This window comes from Ovis canadensis, chromosome 6 (assembly GCF_042477335.2).
Source record: "Ovis canadensis isolate MfBH-ARS-UI-01 breed Bighorn chromosome 6, ARS-UI_OviCan_v2, whole genome shotgun sequence".
NCBI classification, from domain to species: Eukaryota; Metazoa; Chordata; class Mammalia; order Artiodactyla; family Bovidae; genus Ovis; species Ovis canadensis.
Genome location: NC_091250.1, coordinates 82969458 through 82989295, shown reverse-complemented (window position 1 = coordinate 82989295; position 19838 = coordinate 82969458). Strand labels below are relative to the sequence as shown.

The 19838-nt window shown below is 40.9% G+C and overlaps 2 protein-coding genes across 11 annotated transcripts in view; both read left to right on the top strand.

The window, feature by feature from the left end:
• Positions 1–4587, top strand: part of NFXL1 (nuclear transcription factor, X-box binding like 1) — a 56525-nt gene extending 51938 nt beyond the window's left edge. For all 10 annotated transcript variants that reach the window (XM_069593073.1, XM_069593076.1, XM_069593071.1 and 7 more), the window contains 2 exons: positions 636–689; positions 2698–4587. In XM_069593073.1, coding sequence (XP_069449174.1) covers positions 636–689; positions 2698–2871 — 228 coding nt within the window. In that variant the 3' untranslated portion in view covers positions 2872–4587. The remainder of the gene's footprint in view (positions 1–635; positions 690–2697) is intronic.
• Positions 4588–13246: 8659 nt separating this feature from the next.
• Positions 13247–19838, top strand: part of CORIN (corin, serine peptidase) — a 307597-nt gene continuing 301005 nt past the window's right edge. Inside the window, exon 1 of the mRNA XM_069593065.1 lies at positions 13247–13880. Coding sequence (XP_069449166.1) covers positions 13695–13880 — 186 coding nt within the window. The 5' untranslated portion in view covers positions 13247–13694. The remainder of the gene's footprint in view (positions 13881–19838) is intronic.

Here is a 19838-nt window from a genome sequence, read left to right as displayed (position 1 = left end):
TGTGTGCTAGATATAATCTTTATTGTCTGGTGTGTACTAGATTTTCCCATACTCTGTACCAGTTAGTAGATGTACTCTGGAACATAGTTACTCATCTTAATGTTAGTTTAAGCTTCCTGAAAATTATGTTAAAATATTACAAAAATAAAATTTTAGGGTTCTTTGCTGTTTGGGTTACTTTTAGTGTCACTATTTCCCTCCATTAACCCAGTGAATAAACTTCTGGTTTTGTTTGAAACTAAAGATTCCCTTCCAGAGACGGTGTTTTAGGAAAATGGTCAATTTCATCCCTAGGCAAACAGTAATATTTAATAATTGACTATAATCTTAATATGGTAACAAGAGTAAAAGTTTTAAAAGTATTTCAGTTTACAGTGTTGTAACTCTGTGTGTTATGATCTAGTATCTTATAGTTGTTCGGCTGAATAAGATATAACACTCTACTTCCCTTCACACCCTGTTAGTACCCTAGTAACACTTCTCAGTGTATAACATTTATGGTTCTTTAAATAAATTTCAGTATGAAGCTCTCAGAAGTTGTTATAGGTTAGTGGAGCCTGGAAGGAAAGATGTTAAAATTCTGTATGAAATTTGGTGATTGCAATGTTAATTTAGTTTTAAATGTCTATAAACAGTTAAAAGAAGCAGAAGCCAAAGCTGCCCTTGAAGAGGAAAAACGAAGACAACAGGTAACAGAAAACACCCAAACTTAGGTCCTTTTTGCATAATTGTTAGTTTTTATGCAGATACAAGATATGTGGAAACATATAAACTAGGTCAGCTCAATTCTGGACTGAAAATATAGTTCCTTGTAAAACAAAAATTATCCGTTTGTTTGTTTCAGTCCAGGTATCCTGAACCTCTGAAGGAAGCATGGGACCCTGTATGTGCCCAGATATTCTGTGTATTTTGTGTATTACCAATTGCTTCCTTGTCGATTTCATCCATTCTCCAGAGATAACACCTCTTTTGGTTTGAGTGACAGGGGGTCAGGACATGGCAGCATCCGTTTTAAGGCATCCCCTAGAGTACGCATCTTCACTCATCTTACTGAGTTGTAGGTTGTCTGTGACAGATAAGTGCTGTTTACTAACCAATACATTCGCTTTAATAATACACCTTCTTATTTCCCCATTAGACTCTTGAATGCCTTCAAGAATTCTTAAATTTTTATCTGCATTCGAGATAAAATGTGTTACCTAGATAACAAATACATTCTTATACCTCCTGTTTGTTCACATACTATATTTATTGATCATATATTCCAAAGAGTGGCTTAGCTTTCTAATAGTGACATGTAATTTTTTGTCAGTTTCATTTTGAGATACTTCAGTGCTTAGCAAGTAGTATACATTGTATGTAAACTACCACCATTATGAATGAAGAAACTGAAATTTGCATGTCTTGAGAGAGGGCATTAAAAATAACTCATGTAGCAAGGTGGGATAAAATAACCTCTCATGTTTTACGTTCTGTAAAGTTGATTTGCCTAATATAAAAAAATAAATTATCAGAGCTAATGCAATAAAACATGGGTTGACTGGAATCCTGGAGATTATTAATAGTCTAGGGTGTCCCTTCTCCTTTTTATAAGCCATTATGGAGAGAAATCTTAAATATAGTCTCTATTTACTGCCTTTTAAACAGTGTATAGAATATAATTTAAACCACTTTTGACAACTGTGAGTCATCATTTATGGATCAGTTATTTTACTGTGTCAGTGGTTCTCAAGTTTGACTGCTTTTAATATATTTTGACTTTTTGCTGTATATCACAATGACTTGAGAATATTTTGATATTTTGGTTCATTGAAGAATGTCGCTTTCTGTTAAATTAAGTATTGAATATATGTTAGGTCTTCAGATGTGGTTTATGAGCAAAGTTATGGATATGTTAACTGAAGTTTCTATTTCCTTCCTTTAAATGAACATTTATAGATTTTTGCATGAATATTATATATATGTTGATAAGTGCCAGGCTTTAGTTAATAACAATGCAGTGTATAATATTGTCATGCATTAAAGCTTAATAAGTAAGTTCTTTACAGTAGACTAAAAATCTACACTTTATAATGAGTGTCATCAACTTTTTAAAAGTTATTTTTTAGAATGAATTTTTATATAATTCTTTCTAAAGGAGTCATTTTGGTTTAAAGTATGAAGCATTTTTCCCCTGAAGAATTTTTACTCTGTTTTTAAATGTATTTGATTGAGAGGAATAAATTTCTGGCAGCTTTTTCTATTCACTTACATGAATGTCTTCCATAAAAGTCATTAATATTTGTTACCAGCATTGTGTAAAACTAGGATTATAGGTATCTTTATCCTAATGGGTCGTCTATCTGCACTTGCTGGAAGCTCTGTATTATAGAGCCCTATTAACTACAGATTAATGGTGCTAAATAAAACTAATATCTATATTTTAAATCAGATGTTTCTATATTTAGTATCAAAAGCAGGCCATCAGTCTGAAATAGTCTCTTTCACTACTCTCTAGTTCCAGTTCTTCTTACCTCAACTCTGAATTTGTTGAATACGGTCAGTAGTGGAAAGATAGTATTTTTAAAAAATCAAATCTGTATATTAATTATATACCATTACTATTAAAACACTTCCCCAGTTTATTTTTGTCTGAGTGGAAAAATTCAAGTCAATGTGTGTATTGAATTTAATAAAAATGATACTGTTTTGATTTAGGCTGAACTGGAAGCTTTTGAAAACAGACTGAAGGGTCGTCGGAAGAAGAACAGGAAGAGAGATGAAGTGGCAGTTGAGCTAACCCTATGGCAGAAATATAAATATTACCTCTTTCCACTGTGTGCAATTGTGGTAGTAGTGTTTGCATGGTACATAGCCCATGCTGTGGATTAAAAAATGTTTGACTTGTTAATATACCTCAGATTAGATTTAGATAAGTTGTTAAATTTGGAATATTAGAAAGCAGATGCTGTAAAACACAATATATATTCACATTCATCTCTGTATTCTCTTTGAACTCTTGTTAGAAGGATAGAATGTTAAGCTTTACCTTAATTAGCATCCTAAAAGTGGCACTATAACAGTATTTAATAGTAAAAGCATGACTGAAATTGTAAAATATTTCATAAGGCATAGATAGTGGCAAGGTAACATGTCAGTTGTTTGTTGTGCTTCCTTGTATTAACATACTTATTTCATTTACTATTTCAAGCCATCTTTTTCTTTTTTGGCAAAATTAAGATTAAACTGAGCCATATATGTAATTAGAGGAATATTTTACAATGTTGTGGTTACTTATTAAAAGGTACTTTTCCTGATCATGTAACTTTGTACTTTTTAAAAAATATATATTCTCTAAAGGACCTCTTAAGTTATAACATGAAGCTATATAATTAGACTCTAGAAGTTGGTTTATTAGTGAGGAATTTTTATCAGTTATTACTGTTTTATGTAGTATGTTCCTCAGAGGAAAATGTAATTGTTTTTAAAAAATGCTAGGCTAGATTTCTTACATGTGGTTATTTCTCATGTAAGAAGCTTCTATCTGAAGTTGGCATGTTCTGTAAAACTTTTATGCATTTTTTTCAAAGTGATAATAAAAGAAAAACTAATATTTATGAGCAATATATGCTGAGCACAGGCTTATAAACTTTATGTACATTATTCTAATTTCTTCTTACCACAGTCCTATTGGTAGATTTTTTTTTTCAGCTGGAAATAATCAATTCTTATGAAAACAAGCTAACAGAGAAGTATCAATAAGCTGAATCTCTTTGAATTGTAAGTCATTTAAAATGTTTTTGATATTTAATTTTTGTATGATTAATTAAAATTTTTCATACCAGATTTTTAAGGTAGAATATTTACTATTTAAAACATTCAGGAGCCTATAATTTTATCAATTTATAAAACTCTAATGCTTGTTACAAAACATAGTAATTGACAGGTACTAAAAAGTGGTAGAAGTACTAAGAAGGATTTTAAAATTTTGCTTCCTTTAACTCAGTTTGTTTAATGTTACGTCCCTGAGTCGGGTATTAGCTGGTGTCTAAAGTGGGAAGACAGTCATTCCTTTCTTTATTGTATTTTTGTTTTAATTTTAGATTTTTTTAAAATCTTTCCCAGTGTTAGAGTTACTGTGTTGGTGTCTTAGAAGCTCTAAATCAGAGCTCTTACACTCAAGTCATTACCTTACTCTAATCTAAAACGAATATTAATTAAATGATTAGGTGTCCACATTGGAAGCTCTTTTCATGTATTTCAAGATCTTGGCCTAATAAACAGACCTGGAGATTAGTTCATGTCTGTTTGTTGGGTTTCTGTTCTTGCTAAGTTTTCTTTCCAAGTTTTGCAGAAGAATTTAGTGAGCAGAAGAAGATGGAGTGAATAACACAGTTTGCTGTTTTTTATTTGATTGGCTAGTAGCTCAGAGCTTAATTAGCCCAGAGTCACACAACTGTGCATTCATTTATTCAATCAACAGATGCCTTTACTGTGTGATGGGTACTTTTTAGGTACTGGAAATAATGGCGGTCCTTTCAGGGACCTGTTAAAGAGTAGAAGAAAGCAGGCAGGAAATAGATACACAATAAAATGAATGTGATTTCATGTACGGTAAGTGGTGTTAAAAAATGAGAGAAATGTTACCGAAAGTGATGGGGGTGGGGGGCGTGGGGAGCGTGTAAAGGCACTAACTACTTAAATTGAAAAAGTCCCTCTGAGGTGGGGACATTTGAGTTGTGACCTGAATGACCTTCAGTTGATGTTCTGAGGGAAAAGTCTGTGAGTGAGAGAAAGCAGCAAGAAGAAAGTCTTTAAGTTGGGAGATGCTTGGCCTGGCTGAGGAATAGGTGGAAGAGCCAGTGTGTCTGGAGCTTAGTGAGTGACAGGGAAAGAGGGTCCAGCGCCATTTCTTAGCAAGGTTGGTAAACCGTGGTATGGAATTGGAGTTGATTTCTAGTTGCAGTGGGCAGCCACTGGAAGTTTTAGCTGGGGAATAATTATTTGTTAATTCAGACTTAAATTGAAGAAAGTTGGGAAAACCACTAGACCATTCAGGTATGACCTAAATCAAATCCCTTATGATTATACAGAAGTGAGGAATAGATTTAAGGGACTAGATCTGATAGACAGAGTGCCTGATGAACTATGGACAGAGGTTCGTGACATTGTACAGGAGACAGGGATCAAGACCATCCCCAAGAAAAAGAAATGCAAAAAAGCAAAATGGCTGTCTGGGGAGGCCTTACAGATAGCTGTGAAAAGAAGAGAGGTGAAAAGCAAAGGAGAAAAGGAAAGATATACCCATTTGAATGCAGAGTTCCAAAGAATAGCAAGGAGAGATAAGAAAGCCTTCCTCAGTGATCAATGCAAAGAAATAGAGGAAAATAATAGAATGGGAAAGACTAGAGATCTCTTCAAGAAAATTAGAGATACCAAGGGAACATTTCATGCAAAGGTGGGCTCAATAAAGGACAGAAATGGTATGGACCTAACAGAAGCAGAAGATATTAAGAAGAGGTGGCAAGAATAAACAAACTGTACAAAAAAGATCTTCACGACCCAGATAATCATGATAATGTGATCACTCACCTAGAGCCAGACATCCTGGAATGCGAAGTCCAGTGGGCCTTAGGAGGCATCGCTACGAACAAAGCTAGTTGAGGTGATGGAATTCTAGTTGAGCGATTTCAAATCCTAAAAGATAATGCTGTGAAAGTGCTGCACTCAATATGCCAGCAAATTTGGAAAACTCAGCAGTGGCCACAGGACTGGAAAAGGTCAGTTTTCATTCCAGTCCCAAAGAAAGTGCCAAAGAATGCTCAAACTACCACACAGTTGCACTCATCTCACACACTAGTAAAGCAATGCTCAAAATTCTCTAAGTGAGGCTTCAACAATACATGAACTGTGAACTTCCAGATATTCAAGCTGGTTTTAGAAAAGGCAGAGGAACCAGAGATCAAATTGCCAACATCTGCTGGATCATTGAAAAAGCAAGAGAGTTCCAGAAAAACATCTATTTCTGCTTTATTGACTATGCCAAAGCCTTTGACTGTGTGGGTCACAATAAACTGTGGACAATTCTGAAAGAGATGGGCATACCAGACCACCTGACCTGCCTCTTGAGAAACCTATATGCAGGTCAGGAAGCAACAGTTAGAACTAGACATGGAACAACAGACTGGTTCCAAATAGGAAAAGGAGTATGTCAGGGCTGTGCAGAGTACATCATGAGAAACACTGGGCTGGATGAAGCACAAGCTAGAATCAAGATTACTGGGAGAAATAGCAATAACCTCAGATACGCAGATGATACCACCCTTATGGCAGAAAGTGAAGAAGAACTATAGATCCTCTTGATGAAAGATGAGAGTGAAAAAGTTGGCTTAAAGCTCAGAGTGAAGTAAGCCAGAAAGAAAAACACCAATACAGTATACTAACACATATATATGGAATTTAGAAAGATGGCAATGACGATCCTGTATGCAAGACAGCAAAAAAGACACAGATGTGTATAACGGACTTTTGGACTCAGAGGGAGAGGGAGAGGGTGGGATGATTTGGGAGAATGGCATTCTAACATGTATACTATCATGTAAGAATCGAATCACCAGTCTATGTCTGACGCAGGATACAGCATGCTTGGGGCTGGTACATGGGGATGACCCAGAGAGATGTTATGGGGAGGGAGGTGGGAGGGGGGTTCATGTTTGGGAATGCATGTAAGAATTAAAGATTTTAAAATTTAAAAAAAAAAAAAAAGCTCAACATTCAGAAAACGAAGATCATGGCATCTGGTCCCATCACTTCATGGCAAATAGATGAGAAAACAGTGGGAACAGTGGCTGATTTTATTTTTCCGGGCTCCAAAATCACTGCAGATGGTGATTGCAGCCATGAAATTAAAAGATGCTTACTCCTTGAAGGAAAGTTATAACCAACCTAGATAGCATATTAAAATGCAGAGACATTACTTTGCCAACAAAGGTCCATCTAGTCAAAGCTATGGTTTTTCCAGTAGTCATGTATGGGTGTGAGAGTTGGACTATAAAGAAAACTGAGCGCCAAAAAATTGATGCTTTTGAACTGTGGTGCTGGAGAAGACTCTTGTGAGTTCCTTGGACTGGAGAGATCCAACCAGTCTGTCCTAAAGGAGATGAGTCCTGAGTGTTGAAAGACTGATGTTGAAGCTGAAATTCCAGTACTTTGGCCACCTGATGCAAAGAGCTGACTAATTTGAAAAGACCCTGATGCTGGAAAAGATTGAAGGCGGGAGGAGAATGGGCCGATAGAGGATGAGATGTTTGGATGGCATCACCGACTCAACGGACATGAGTTTGAGTAAATTCTGGGAGTTGGTAATGGACAGGGATGCCTGGCATGCTACAGTTCATGGGGTCGCAAAGAGTCAGACATGACTGAGTGACTGAACTGAACTGAATAATTTCTTACTGTTCTTTTAAGATAACTGTCTTCTGACTGCTGTGTGGAGAAAAGACTATGCAGAGGAGAGTAAAAGCAGGGAGTGAGGTAGGTGGGAGGCAGCCCAGGCTGGAGGGGCTGCTATGCCGGGATTCAGTGATGCAGGCCTGCAGTTCCCACGGTTCCCTGTTGCCCTGAAGGAGTGATCTGAGGACACTGCAGAACCTGCTGTGTAGTGAGTGAAAGGGGAGGAAATAAATTCTTTAAGGTCAAAATTAAATTTTGTCCAAATGCTTAATGCTAATTTGTTCTGAAGTTATTAAAATGGTACCTGTTGACCTTTTTGCTTCAATCTGAGCCAATTAGAGAAGGAATGGAAAAGTTACCAAGTAGCCACTCAGAATGACACAGATAAAAATGTTAATGTGATGGCCTTATTTTCCTATTTACTTGTGTCATTTTAAAAGTTTATTAGTTTAGTTTTTGAAATTTGTGGCATATTTATGTTGAAATTTTTTAGTTTTCCAGTTTAAACATTTTTAGGGATTGAGCAATACCTAATGTTTGTATTTCAGTTAATTTCACTCCTCAAATCTAAATTCAGAAAATCTCAAATAAGGGCTTCCCTGGTGGCTCAGACTGTAAAGTCTGCTTGCAGTGTGGGAGACCCAGGTTCCATCCCTGGGTGGGGAAGATCCCCCGGAGAAGGAAATGGCAACACACTCCTGTACTCTTGCCTGGAGAATCCCATGGACAGAGGAAGGAGCCTGGCAGGCTACAGTCAATGAGGTTGCAAAGAGTTGGATATGACTGAGCAACTTCACTTTCACTTTCAGTCACAAATAAGTTGGTGAAATCTTTGCTAAATTGCCAAATGAACTTTACTGAAGCAAGACATTGAAAATATTTGCTTTTTGCCAAGAAGTCTGATGCTAGAACTTCATGGCTATGAATGTTAAACTTTCTAAACAGAGGTAAGTATCTGTGTTAGTGTTTAAAGATGTCCTAAAGGAATTTTTGACTCTTCACTTTATTTCTGATGACCCAAGGACAACTCCAGCTGTTAGGTTTGCCCATATCTGGGTGCTAGGAAGTGAAACAGAAGTCTGAGCTCTGGAGCTAGAGTTTATATAAAAGTAGCTCTGTCTCTTTGGTCTGTGGAAGGTGCCTCTTTATTGAGTGACAGTGATTTAGACCTCCTGAAGCCTTGGACCTTAGGGTCTCCCTGTGAGGTAGGAGGAGGAAAGGGCAGAATACTGATTACTATCTCTGAGAAGAGATGTGAATTTCGGAGGGTTGAGAGACGTCAGAAACCCCTCTGCTTTCTCTTAAGGGTGTTCATTCTTTTCTTGTGTTTCAGAATCTTGGTCTGTTGAGCAAGTTTAGGTCTGTTGCTTGCCAAGCTGCTGTTCTTGCTCAGTTTTCTTTCCAAATGCAAAGGCATGTATTTCAGTGGTACTATGAGGAATTATCCATATAGCCTGAAATTTCACAGTCTAGATTCATCTGAGTTAAAACATTTCTAGGGAGAAATTTCCTAGACATCCCTAACTAACCTCTTCTGGCTGTTGTGTATCTTCACACAATGTTTTTTCCTTGTAACGCTGCACAGTACCTATCTTTGAATTCTATATTTGTTATCTGTCTCCTTCACTAGCAGGAAAGCTCCACAAGGGTGGGGGTGCGGTTTTGCTTACTGCTGTAACTCTAGAGTGGGAAACCGTGCCTAGCCACATAGCAGATGCTGGTTTTAGTTTTCTAGGGCTGCCATGACAAATTATCACAAACAGAGTGGCTTGAAGCAACAAAAACTTATTCTCTCAGTTTAGGAGGTCAGATGTCCAAAATCAAAATGTCAGCAGGGTTGGCTCCGGGAGACTCAAGAGAAAGAAAGCCTTCCACACCTCTCTCTTAGCTTCCAGTTTGGGGCAACAGTCCTTGGCGTTTCCTGGTTTGTAGATACATCAGTGTGTCACCCCCATTTCCACATGGCCTTCTTGTCTATGTGTGTCCTTTTCTGACTCTTTAGAACACTCTGTAGTTAGAGCCCATACCACTCCAGTATAATCTCATTTTACCCAATTATACCGGCAAAGACCCTATTTCCAAATAAGGAAAGTTATATATTTAGTTCCAGGTGGACATTAATTTTGTGGGGGGTGCAGGGGACACTATTTAACTCACTGCAGTGCTCAGTAAACATTTGATGGATGAATGAGAGGATTCACAGTGTAATTCTGGGCTGTAAACTCTTGGGGCATTTTTCATTACTGTCTTAATTGTACTGCAGGAGGTAGGGGTTAAGAGGTCAGTCTAGTTCCAGATTGCTTGGGCTCCAGTTCTGGTTCTATCCTTTTCTAGTTGTGAGGTCTTGGGCAATTACTTAACTTCTCTTAGACTTCATTTACTCCTCATCTGTAAAACAGAAACAAGGAGAAATAGTAGATTATTGTGTCTACAACTATTTTAACTGTGTTTTTTTTTATTGGAGTATCATTGCCTTAAAATGTTGCATTAGTTTCTGCTGTACAGTGGAATGAATCAGCTATATGTATACATAAATCCTCTTCTTAGACCTCTCTCCCCCTGTCCCACTCCATCCTACCTATCTAGGTTATCACAGAGCACCAAGCTGAATTCCCTGTGCTATACAGCAGGTTCCCATTAGCTATGTCTACAGCACTTCTTATGTTTGTTTAACCCCCATGACAACTTAACGCAGTGGGGCTATTCTCATTTTACAACAGAGGAAATAGGTTTGGTTCAAGAATTCAAAACTGAAAAAATACACGTTACTTTGTGAACATACACTCTGGCATACAGTGCTTAGAAATTCTTAACTATGATGATAGATAAATGTGACAATGTCATGAGTTCTCTTACAGATTGATTCACAAATCAGAAAAACGAATTGTAAACTGGGACATTTCAGTTTTAGCTCATGTGGTCATCATCATTGAGGGGGTATTCTCAGGAAGGGGTTTCCCCAGGGGCTCAGCAGTAAAGAATCCTGCATTGCAGGAATTCAGGTTCGACCCCTGGGTCAGGAAGATCCCCTGGAGAAGCAAATGTCAACTCCAGTATTCTTGCCTGGAAAATGCCATGGACAGAGGAGCCTGGAAGACGACAGTCCATTGGGTTGCAGAGACACGACTGAGTGACTGAGAATAAATGAGCATTCTTAGAAAAACTAGACAGGATGTGGGCAGTCAAATGGCAGCCCTAGAGGTGGGGAAGACTAGCACTAGGTATGTGAGGGTGTTAGAAATAAAAGTCCCTTGAAACTTTTTATGGGCCAGTTCTTACTACCTTCTTCCCAGGGACTACTCTATAGAGTATGGGATTAATACCCCAGAAATAGTATATACAGCAAACAATGTCTACATGGGCTGTTTTTATCATACAGAACATTTCAGCATGCTGGAATATTTTACTCCAGATACGGGTATGTTTTTGCCTCTTAAGTAAACTCTCCCTGCAATTGGTAAATGTCCAGTTTGCCTATTTCTTGCTGTGTTCTTCATATATTTTTTACTTTAAAGTCTTCGTATCTTTAGATCTCAGCTTAAACTCCCTAAAATACATTCTTACCTTACTTGCAAGTATTTTTCCATAGTTTATTTACATTTGTGTATGTTTGTTTAATGTGTTTATTATTTCAGAAAGTTCTCTAAGGGCAGGAACTCTTTTGTTCATCTGGCAGCTAACAAATCTTAAATTAGAGTGTTAGTTGAATGAATAGATACATTGGTAAGTCTTGGGATAACATATCTGTTTTAGCTGCTGCTTTCCTGTTTTCATCCTGGGAGTACTGGTTGCTTCTCTGAGATGTCTCTTTCCTGTTCTCAAATGGCCTTCATTTGTAGTACTAAGCACTGAAATCAGTCTGTAATATGCAATGTGATCCACGTTTGATCTGTAAAGTCACCCTTTCCAGAGGTATACTCACTACCTTTAAGTTAATTTGCCCATAAATCCCATTAAGATTTTTTCTTTTAAGCCATCCAAATAGATATATGTTTGAAATATTAGACAATAAAAATTTCAAAAGGCTGTAAATATTTGTTTATGTAAAATGAAAAGTATTATAAGAAACTAGGTGATGGTTTTCACTCTAAGTTGAAAAGCAAACGTGGCAAATTTTTTAAAAAGGAATAAGTTCATAGGTCATTGAATATTATTGTGAGCTTGCTGCAAATTCAAGTGAGGTTTCTAACATTTGTTATGATTCCTTATATCAAAGAAGTTTGTTACAAAGCATATAAAAATAGCTGTTTACCTTCATGCAAAGACTACCTCAGATATTTACTCTGTTGCCACTGGTACCTAGCATTGGTTGGGTGTTCTTGCTAAAAGGAAGCTTAGAAAATGTCATTTTACACAATCAGTGCAGTCAGCTTTAGTTCTCTGAAGGATGGTCCTGTATAGTAGTGGCTAGTTCAGATTCTCCAATGTAGCTACTTGAATGTCAGTTTCTATAGCACCTCCACCAGAGGGCAGAAAGTGGAAGCGAAAAGAGGTGAATAAACAATCCATCCTTGGCTTCAGAATGCCTGTAGAAATATTGAGGATTGAATCCAACCCTCATTTTATAGATGGAGTTGACTGCAATGAAAGACTAGGGGGTTTGCTCATGGACAAATTGTTTAGGCTCTTGATTTCAGGCTGGTGTTCCTGTGGTAATGATGACGTGTGATGAGACAATATTTTAGAACATAGTCCTGAAATTACCCTGCCTCTGCAGAATTCCAGCTCTGTACTTGCTAACTGTGTAAACTTAAAATTAGGCTGGTTACTTTGATTCTCTCCCAATTTCAACTATTGTATGATGCACTTATTACATTTTCTACTTTCTCATTTCAATTCAGAAGCAAAATACTGATTCCCCCACCCCCAATTTTACAAGTTATCCCCCTCTCCAGTTGTAATATTGAGGGAACAGGTGCCTGGTACTTGTTTTTATTGACTATTCATAGCTGCCTCCAGAATACCAGAGATGCATTTATTCAGTAACCTCATGAGTAATTTGTGAAAATTTCATTAGATCTTGACCGAGGTTGGATAAAAAAAATATTTCTCAGCAAAACTCAATGTAGTGCTTTTCTGCCAAGCCTATGACAACTCTCTTGGGCTTCAGGTGATAGTCTTTATCATTATAAATACCTGCGGTGCTCTCCTGGAAGCTGCGTGAGGAGAAGCAGCTGCTGGTGAGTGGCCGAAAGGCACAGAGTTGTTGGCCTCTAGGGTTCAGCCTGTGGAAGTCCTGGGCATGAAATTGCCACCAGGCTTCTGGAAGCTGACTCTGCGTTACTCCGGGTCCCTGCAGCCTTAGCAAAGTCTCAGGCAGTCTTGCAAAAGCAGTTTCTTCCCTAAACATAGAATCTCGATTCCATTTTTCCAAAGCAAACAATGATTACCCTAGAAAACATACGTTTTTGTTGAGATGACAAACTTGGCCCTTAATTGACAGTGGCTGCAGTTATTTTGATTTTTACTCGGCTACGCTCAGGCCAAGAGACTGGTCTAGGATATGATGAGATCTGGGAGAGATGAGAAGCAATTCCTTTGCTCTCAGCTACTCTGTCTTCCCCCAGCCCAAACACTCAGTTCTCTCCCTCGCCCTCTCCATGCTGCCGTCGCGGGTCGTAAGTGTGGGGGAGGGTTTGGGTGGAAGACCAGCGGTCCACTTGGCTTACCCCCCAGCCCCTGAAGAATAACTTATTTGAAAAAACAGCCTAGAAGAGGTGGGGTTGCGGAGGATCTGTCATCAAGGGTTTTTATGGGTGGGGCCTAGGGACACGAGGGAAGGGAGGGAGTGGTCCGCGGGTAGGATCTGACGAGCAGACAAAATGTGGGGCCCCTGTCCCTTGAAGGGCAACTTGTCTCTTCCTGAGCGAGGAGCAAGGAATCCGTAGTACCTCTCCCAGGGGCACGCAGAGGAGAGAGAGACCAAGAGTGGACGGAGGAAAAAGCGAGACATGCTCTGCACGAAGCAGTCCCCTGCCCTGGCTCCGGAAGAGCGCTACCGCCCAGCCCTGGCCCCGGAGCGGGTAAGATCCTGTCGCCAGACAGGTCGGATGACCTCTCAGTCCGGATGGATTCAGGGTCAATCCTTCCTGTCCCGCCCCCTCCTCCCCTTGGATGCCACCTTCCCCCACCGTCGGTGAGCTTCGGCTGTCCCAGCCCCACGCTATAACCAGTCCTTGGGCGCAGGGTCATGGATAGGGTTTCCTTTAGCCCTCGAGCCAGGTCGGTCCAGAGACCACGCTCTCCTTGCCAGGGGTGTCGTCATGTCCCAGGTACGCACCCCACCCCCCCCACTGCCCCTCTTCAACACGGAGTCCTCCACGCATCAAGTGGACTCGGCGGCGTCCGGGGTCCGGAGGAGGCTGCTGAAGGAGACGTTGGAAACAGCCCCTTGGGGGTCGAAGGCTTTGAGCATCTGGAAGGAGCGCGCAGCATCGCATGTCCCAGACGTAAGCCTCTCAACTGCGCGCGCCTGTCTCCGTCCCTCCGAGCTCCCGGATTCACGCTCAGTTCCCCTGCCACCAGTGGTGCCGGTGATCATTGGACCATCTGAGCGTGGGCATCCTAGGACTGGTCCGACTTGCAGGGTGCTGGCAACTCCTGCGTCCCCTGTGCGCAAACTTGGCGGCGTGTACCGGCTCTGGGCGCAAGGAGCGCGGGGCCGCCTGGGGACGCAGGTTCCAGCTACTTTGGGTTCGGCGAGCTCTGATCCTGTCCTGGGAAGGGACAGCATTGCCCCTGATTTGGGAGAAGAAAGGTAGGGAAGAGGAACACGGAAGGTCCTCGCTGGCCTGATCCCACAGGAACTGGGTCTCTTTCGCGCTGCTCTTGTTCGATGTCAGGAGGGTCCTGGAGTCCACTTGCTGCTGCGGGGTTGCGGCAGCTCAGAGCCGGGTACCAGAGACTGTTCTCTGGGCGGGGATGGAGGGCTGCGCGGGTTAGGTGTTACTGGGTCGAATCCTGCCAGGACTCGTCCCCAGCTCTTGCGGCGAGCTCTGCACCCCGGCTGCCACCCTCTCCCGGCCGGTGGATGGCGATGTAGGCACTTTTTGCACTACTCGGTCAGAGTTCTGCGTGCTCAGAGCTAGGAGCTCATAAGGGAAGTCGCCTGGCGGGGCATTCCCAGGGAAGCTGTCCTGTCAATTCAAAGTGGAGCTTTCCTCCCGCGGGAAAACTTTTGAGAACAATGTACTACAAAGACAAACTCACTCTTGAATAAGACCAGACGACTTCTCTGTGCGCATTTGTATTTTGTAGTCTCCCCCGACCCCTCCTTGGTAAAGTAATTTACTGATGGAAGCAAAACTCTGCAAAGGAATGCCGACTGCCACCAGAAAGGAAGTGAAGTCAGGACTTAGTGGTGGTCATTTCCCAAAGACACATACATTTTAGCTGAAGGTGTTAGAAATTAAAGATGTTGGAACACATTACTTTTGGGAATGGTGGTGGTTTAGTCCCTAAGTTGTGTCTGACTCTTGCGACCCCATGTAACCCCATGGACTGTAGCCCGCCAGGCTCCGCTGTTCATGGAATTCTCCAGGCAAGAATACAGGAGTGGGTTGTCATTTCCTTTGAAGGGGATCTTCCCTACCCAGGAATCAAACTCAGGTCTCCTACATTGCAGTCAGATGATTTACCGTGAAGGAAGCCCCACTTTTGGGAGTAGCCCAGAGAAAATGACAGGAAACAATGGGTTTTTAAAAAGCTATAAAATCAGTTTTTGTCACAACAGTCACCTGCTAGGTTGTATTATTTGGCGTTAATAATTTTGTTGTGTAAACTTAGGCTAGAAATCAGTCCCCACAGCCAGGTTCCTGGAGCTTGAGAGATTAGACTAGCTGTCTGGGTAGACAAATGTGATTACTGGGCTAAGCTGGTTTTCCATAGAATTCTTCCCAGGACACACTGAGAGTTGCACGAGGATGAAGTATTTTCGGAGTTATTTGGGTGTGGATCACATAAGTCTCACAACCTCAAGCTGTAAAGCTTTATTTAGGGGGAAGGGGCTCTTCCCGGAGGGTTCCTTGCAGGATCAGAGCACAGGACTCAGTTAAAGGCTCAGTTAGACAAATAAGGATTGTTGTATTAATCTTATCAAGTGTATTTCCAGGCATAATGAAACTTTTTAAAGGGAGGCACAATTAGTTCCATTAGAAACCTTCTTCATAATACTGCAGAAATCTTATTTATAGCACAGCAGGGATCCACACCTCCACCACAAACCACCTGTGGTTTTGTCTTGGGAGGGCCATCTTTCCCACCATGGCTTCATCTGATTTCCACACTTGCGGTATCTAATGACCTTCATTAGCCCTTTTCCACGGCTGGAGACAAACAGGAGATTGGGGGAGAAGCTGAGCAGCCCAGATTTAACACTGTCACTCTTGATTTGAAACCAGTTATTTTCAAACCTACATACCATTTCTTAGGTATCCCAGCTCTCGGTTTTCCTCATTCCCTTACCTCCAGCCTCCCCTGCTGTGAAGACCTGTAGTCTTGGGGTTTCTAAGTGTCACTATGGCCAGGGAAATGGGGGCTCCCTGAGGACCAGGAAAGCTGGATGATAGAAATAGTGCTAAATGTGTCCCAGGAAGAAGGTTTATTTAATCTGCCAATTTGGCCTTAATAAGTTAGTAAGCAGGTACTCATTCTTGCCTCCTGTTCTTCTTGATTAAGTGGAAAATGGGGCTGGTTGCTTAGAGGATCCTGATTTGTATGGAATACTAGATCCACACTAAACACTCAAGTAATTCTCAGACCTGTACCTGTTCTGCAAAATCTACTCAGACACACATATATACACTAACCCATGCATACCCATTTTTGTGTTTCAGACCCTTCAGAGAGGGTGGAAATGGAAGACATCACAAGAGTGAAAGGTGCTGTAAATGGAGTGCCTTGATGACTAGAGTATGGATTTTGATGTCAAAGCCATATTCAGATCTCTGGCCCTAGCCTGTAAAAGCTGTAAGGCCCTGGGCATGTCAGAGAATCTTGCTGAACCCTGATTTCCTCATCCAGCTGATGGAGATGATCACTGACTATCTATAAGAGCATGTGAAGATTAAGGAAATAAATATGTCCTGTAGCCAACCCACCAGGCTTCTTTGTCCATGGGATTTCCCAAGAAAGAACACTGGAGTAGGCTGCTGTTTCCTCCTTTAGGGGATCTTCCCGACCCAGGGATCAAACATGGGTCTCCTGCATTGCAGGCAGACTCTACCACCTGAGCCACCGGGGAAGCCCAGATATGTCCTAGAAATACTCTACATACAGCTGTACCTTCTGTGAAGGCTTCCTCCCCTGTTTTTACTTGTGGGGCTAGTCACATCTCAGATTTCTGAGGTTCTCAGGTTTGTCTCTACAGCCAGCCTTCTGTGATTCTAGAGCGGTGCCCTCCAATAGAGTAGCTGCTGGCCACATGTGGTTATTTAATTATTATGGTCATTTAAATGAATCAAAATTAAATTAAAAATTTAGTTTTCCAGTCTCACTGGCCACATTTCAAGTGCTCAGTAATCAAATGTGGCCAGTGGTTACCCTATTAGACAGTGTAGACAGAACATCTCATTCACTGAGGAGTGTTCTCTTAGTTCTAGAGCTCTTTGCTTGAGTGATAATTTAATGAGACTCTCAGATGATAAAGGTTTTTCTGTCCAGCACTTCCCTTTGCTTTTTTTCCTCTTCTTTTCCTCTTGTTCTGTATAGCTGAATCCCTTCTGTTGTGTCACAGCCAGAGCATTTGTTGAGCGGTAGATGGGTGTTTATAATTGGCATAATTTATATAATTATAGAATAAATGATATATAGTATTTATTATAAATCAATCAAGTGTGTGTATTAGTCACAAAATCCTTAGGAAGTCTCCCATCACTGATGATTTTTGCTAATGTAGCATCCTTTTCCTTTCACAGTGAGATTTATGGCTGGTGGTTTTCCTGGTTTTAGAACAGAAATTCTGATATAATAGAGGGAGACTCTTCTCACTCTTATGTACCCCTTGTTCAGTTGCTAAGTCATGTCTGACTCTTTGCAACCCCATGGACTGAGGCACTCCAGGCTCCTCTGTCCATAGGGTTCTCCAAGCAAGAACACTAGAGTGGGTTGCCATTTCCCTTTCCATATGTACCCATATGTACCCTTATGTATTGTACTTTTTTCCATAAGAATGACAATATTGATCTATTTTCACTTACAGTGGGGTTATGTCCCAATAACCCTTCATTTTATTGTTTTTTAGTCACTTAGTTGTGTCTGACTCTTTGCCACCCCATGGACTACAGCACACCAGCCTTCCCTGTCCTTTACCATCTCTCAGAGTTTGCCCAAACTCATATCCATTGAGTTGTTGATGCCATCCAACCATCTCATCCTCTGTGGCCCCCTTCTCTTCCTGCCCTCAATCTTTCCCAGCATTGGGGTCTTTTTCAATGAGTCGGCTTGTCACATCAGGTGGCCAGAGTATCGGAGCTTCACTTTCAGCTTCAGTCCTTCCAATGAATATTCAGGGTTGATTTCCTTTAGGACTGACTAGTTTGATCTCCTTGCTGTCCAAGGGACTCTCAAGAGTCTTCTCTAGCACCACAGTTTAGAAGCATCAGTTCTGGTAGACATGAATTTTTGAGGGACATTATTCAAGCCAGTACAGATGTGCAGACAGATAATCCTTTCCCTGCCCTAAGTTTATTCGGTTCCTAGGACTTTGCTAAATCTGCTTTAGTGCATAGTCCATAATATTTATTATTCTTATAGGCAACCACCATGCAGGTTGGGAGAGTATGTGTGCTTTCCACATGGGTGTAGAGTACATGGGCTGGCTTGCTGAGTCAGCTGCCCTTTCCTAAGCCTGTCACTGTCCCCAGCCCATCCTCCTCTACTTCTTTCTCTTCACTCAGAAAGAGCTGCTGTTGTCCCGGAGCACTGGTGTATCTGGTGGCCGTATTGCTGAGGGCTCTGTAGCCGTGTTTGCTCAGCTCTGAGCTCTGCTGAAGGATGCCTATAAATTATGTTTTCCTCTGAGCCTGTTGGCAGTGACCTCCCTCAGCTCACCTTTCAGCAGCTGTTTGAATATTCACTTGCTGTACATTTCTCCGTGTTCAGACCATCAGAGCTTGTGGTGACAAGTGCAGTATCAGTGCTGGTTGGGGGTAGCTGGGGATCCAGGGTGCTCCTGTAGGTCATCCATCTGGCCATTCAGTATCAGTGCTGAAACTTACAAGCAGCTCAAGAGGACATCTGTGAAAAAGGGCCAGCCAACCAACAGGCTGGCTTAAGAGTAGGGCAGAAAATATAGCTATGGGTTGTAAAGGTTGTTTTGGTGCCACTAGTTTGAGCTTAGCTCGAGTCTCCTTTGAACTTTCGGGCTGACAGCATTTAGAGAGTACCTTTTGTTTCTAGCGCTTAAGAGAGTTTTAAGGAAAAGTTCTTATGCAGCTATGAAAGTAAACGATGCTAGGCTCTCCAGAGCCATGAAGGTCATTCTGCTAAAGTGTCACAGATGCATCTTAAAGGTTGATAGCACCAGAAAATTTTAATCATGTGTCCATGAACCCCATGAGTACTGAACAATCTCTATGAACAGTTCAATGTGAATTTTTCTGGCCAGGGCAATATAACTCTCTGAGAACTTAAGAGCCACATGCTAGAACAAGATAATCTTGTAAGAATTCAGTTGCATCACCTGGACAGAAAGAGAGGTAGATTCATCCATTTATTCAACAAACATTTATGTGCCAGGCACAGTACTTGCCACTTGGGATGCACCAATGAACAAAACAGATTCATGTATGTGTGAAGCAAATTCGTTTCTAATTACGTGGTAAACACTATTATCGGGAGCACAGGGAAAAGAGAACTGTTGACATCGTATGAGTCACTTTGCCTGTTGTTCTGCTCAGTGCCTTGGAGTGAGAGCACAAATGAAGAGAGGGGAATCTGCTATTAATTTCAGAACTCCAGTGCCTTTTATATGTATCCAGCTTGCAGGCCAACATGTGATCCTGTGTTTAAAGATCAATGCCTTTTTTTCCCTTCTAACCTCAGGCCAATTAATTAATCTGGTACTCAACTGTTGAGCTTGTTCCATCTCTGGAAAAACTAACCATGTGGGATTGATTGACAGAAATTATATTGGTCTCCAACGTGGCACTTTCTTAAGGATTTTCAAGGATTATTTCGATATTACATGATTTTCAGGACTGTGTACCTATTTCAGAGTCTCATCTTGCAAGCAAGGTGCCACTCCTCTGTAGGGTGGTTTGGTAATCAAAACTGTATGATTGCACTTAATGTTTCTCTGTGGATCCTTTAAAGCAATTTTGTTTAATTTGACACAATCAGAAATGGGAGCTCTAGTCTTTATCTGATACTGAGTTGCTGTGAGACTTTACAGAAGTCAATTAACTTTT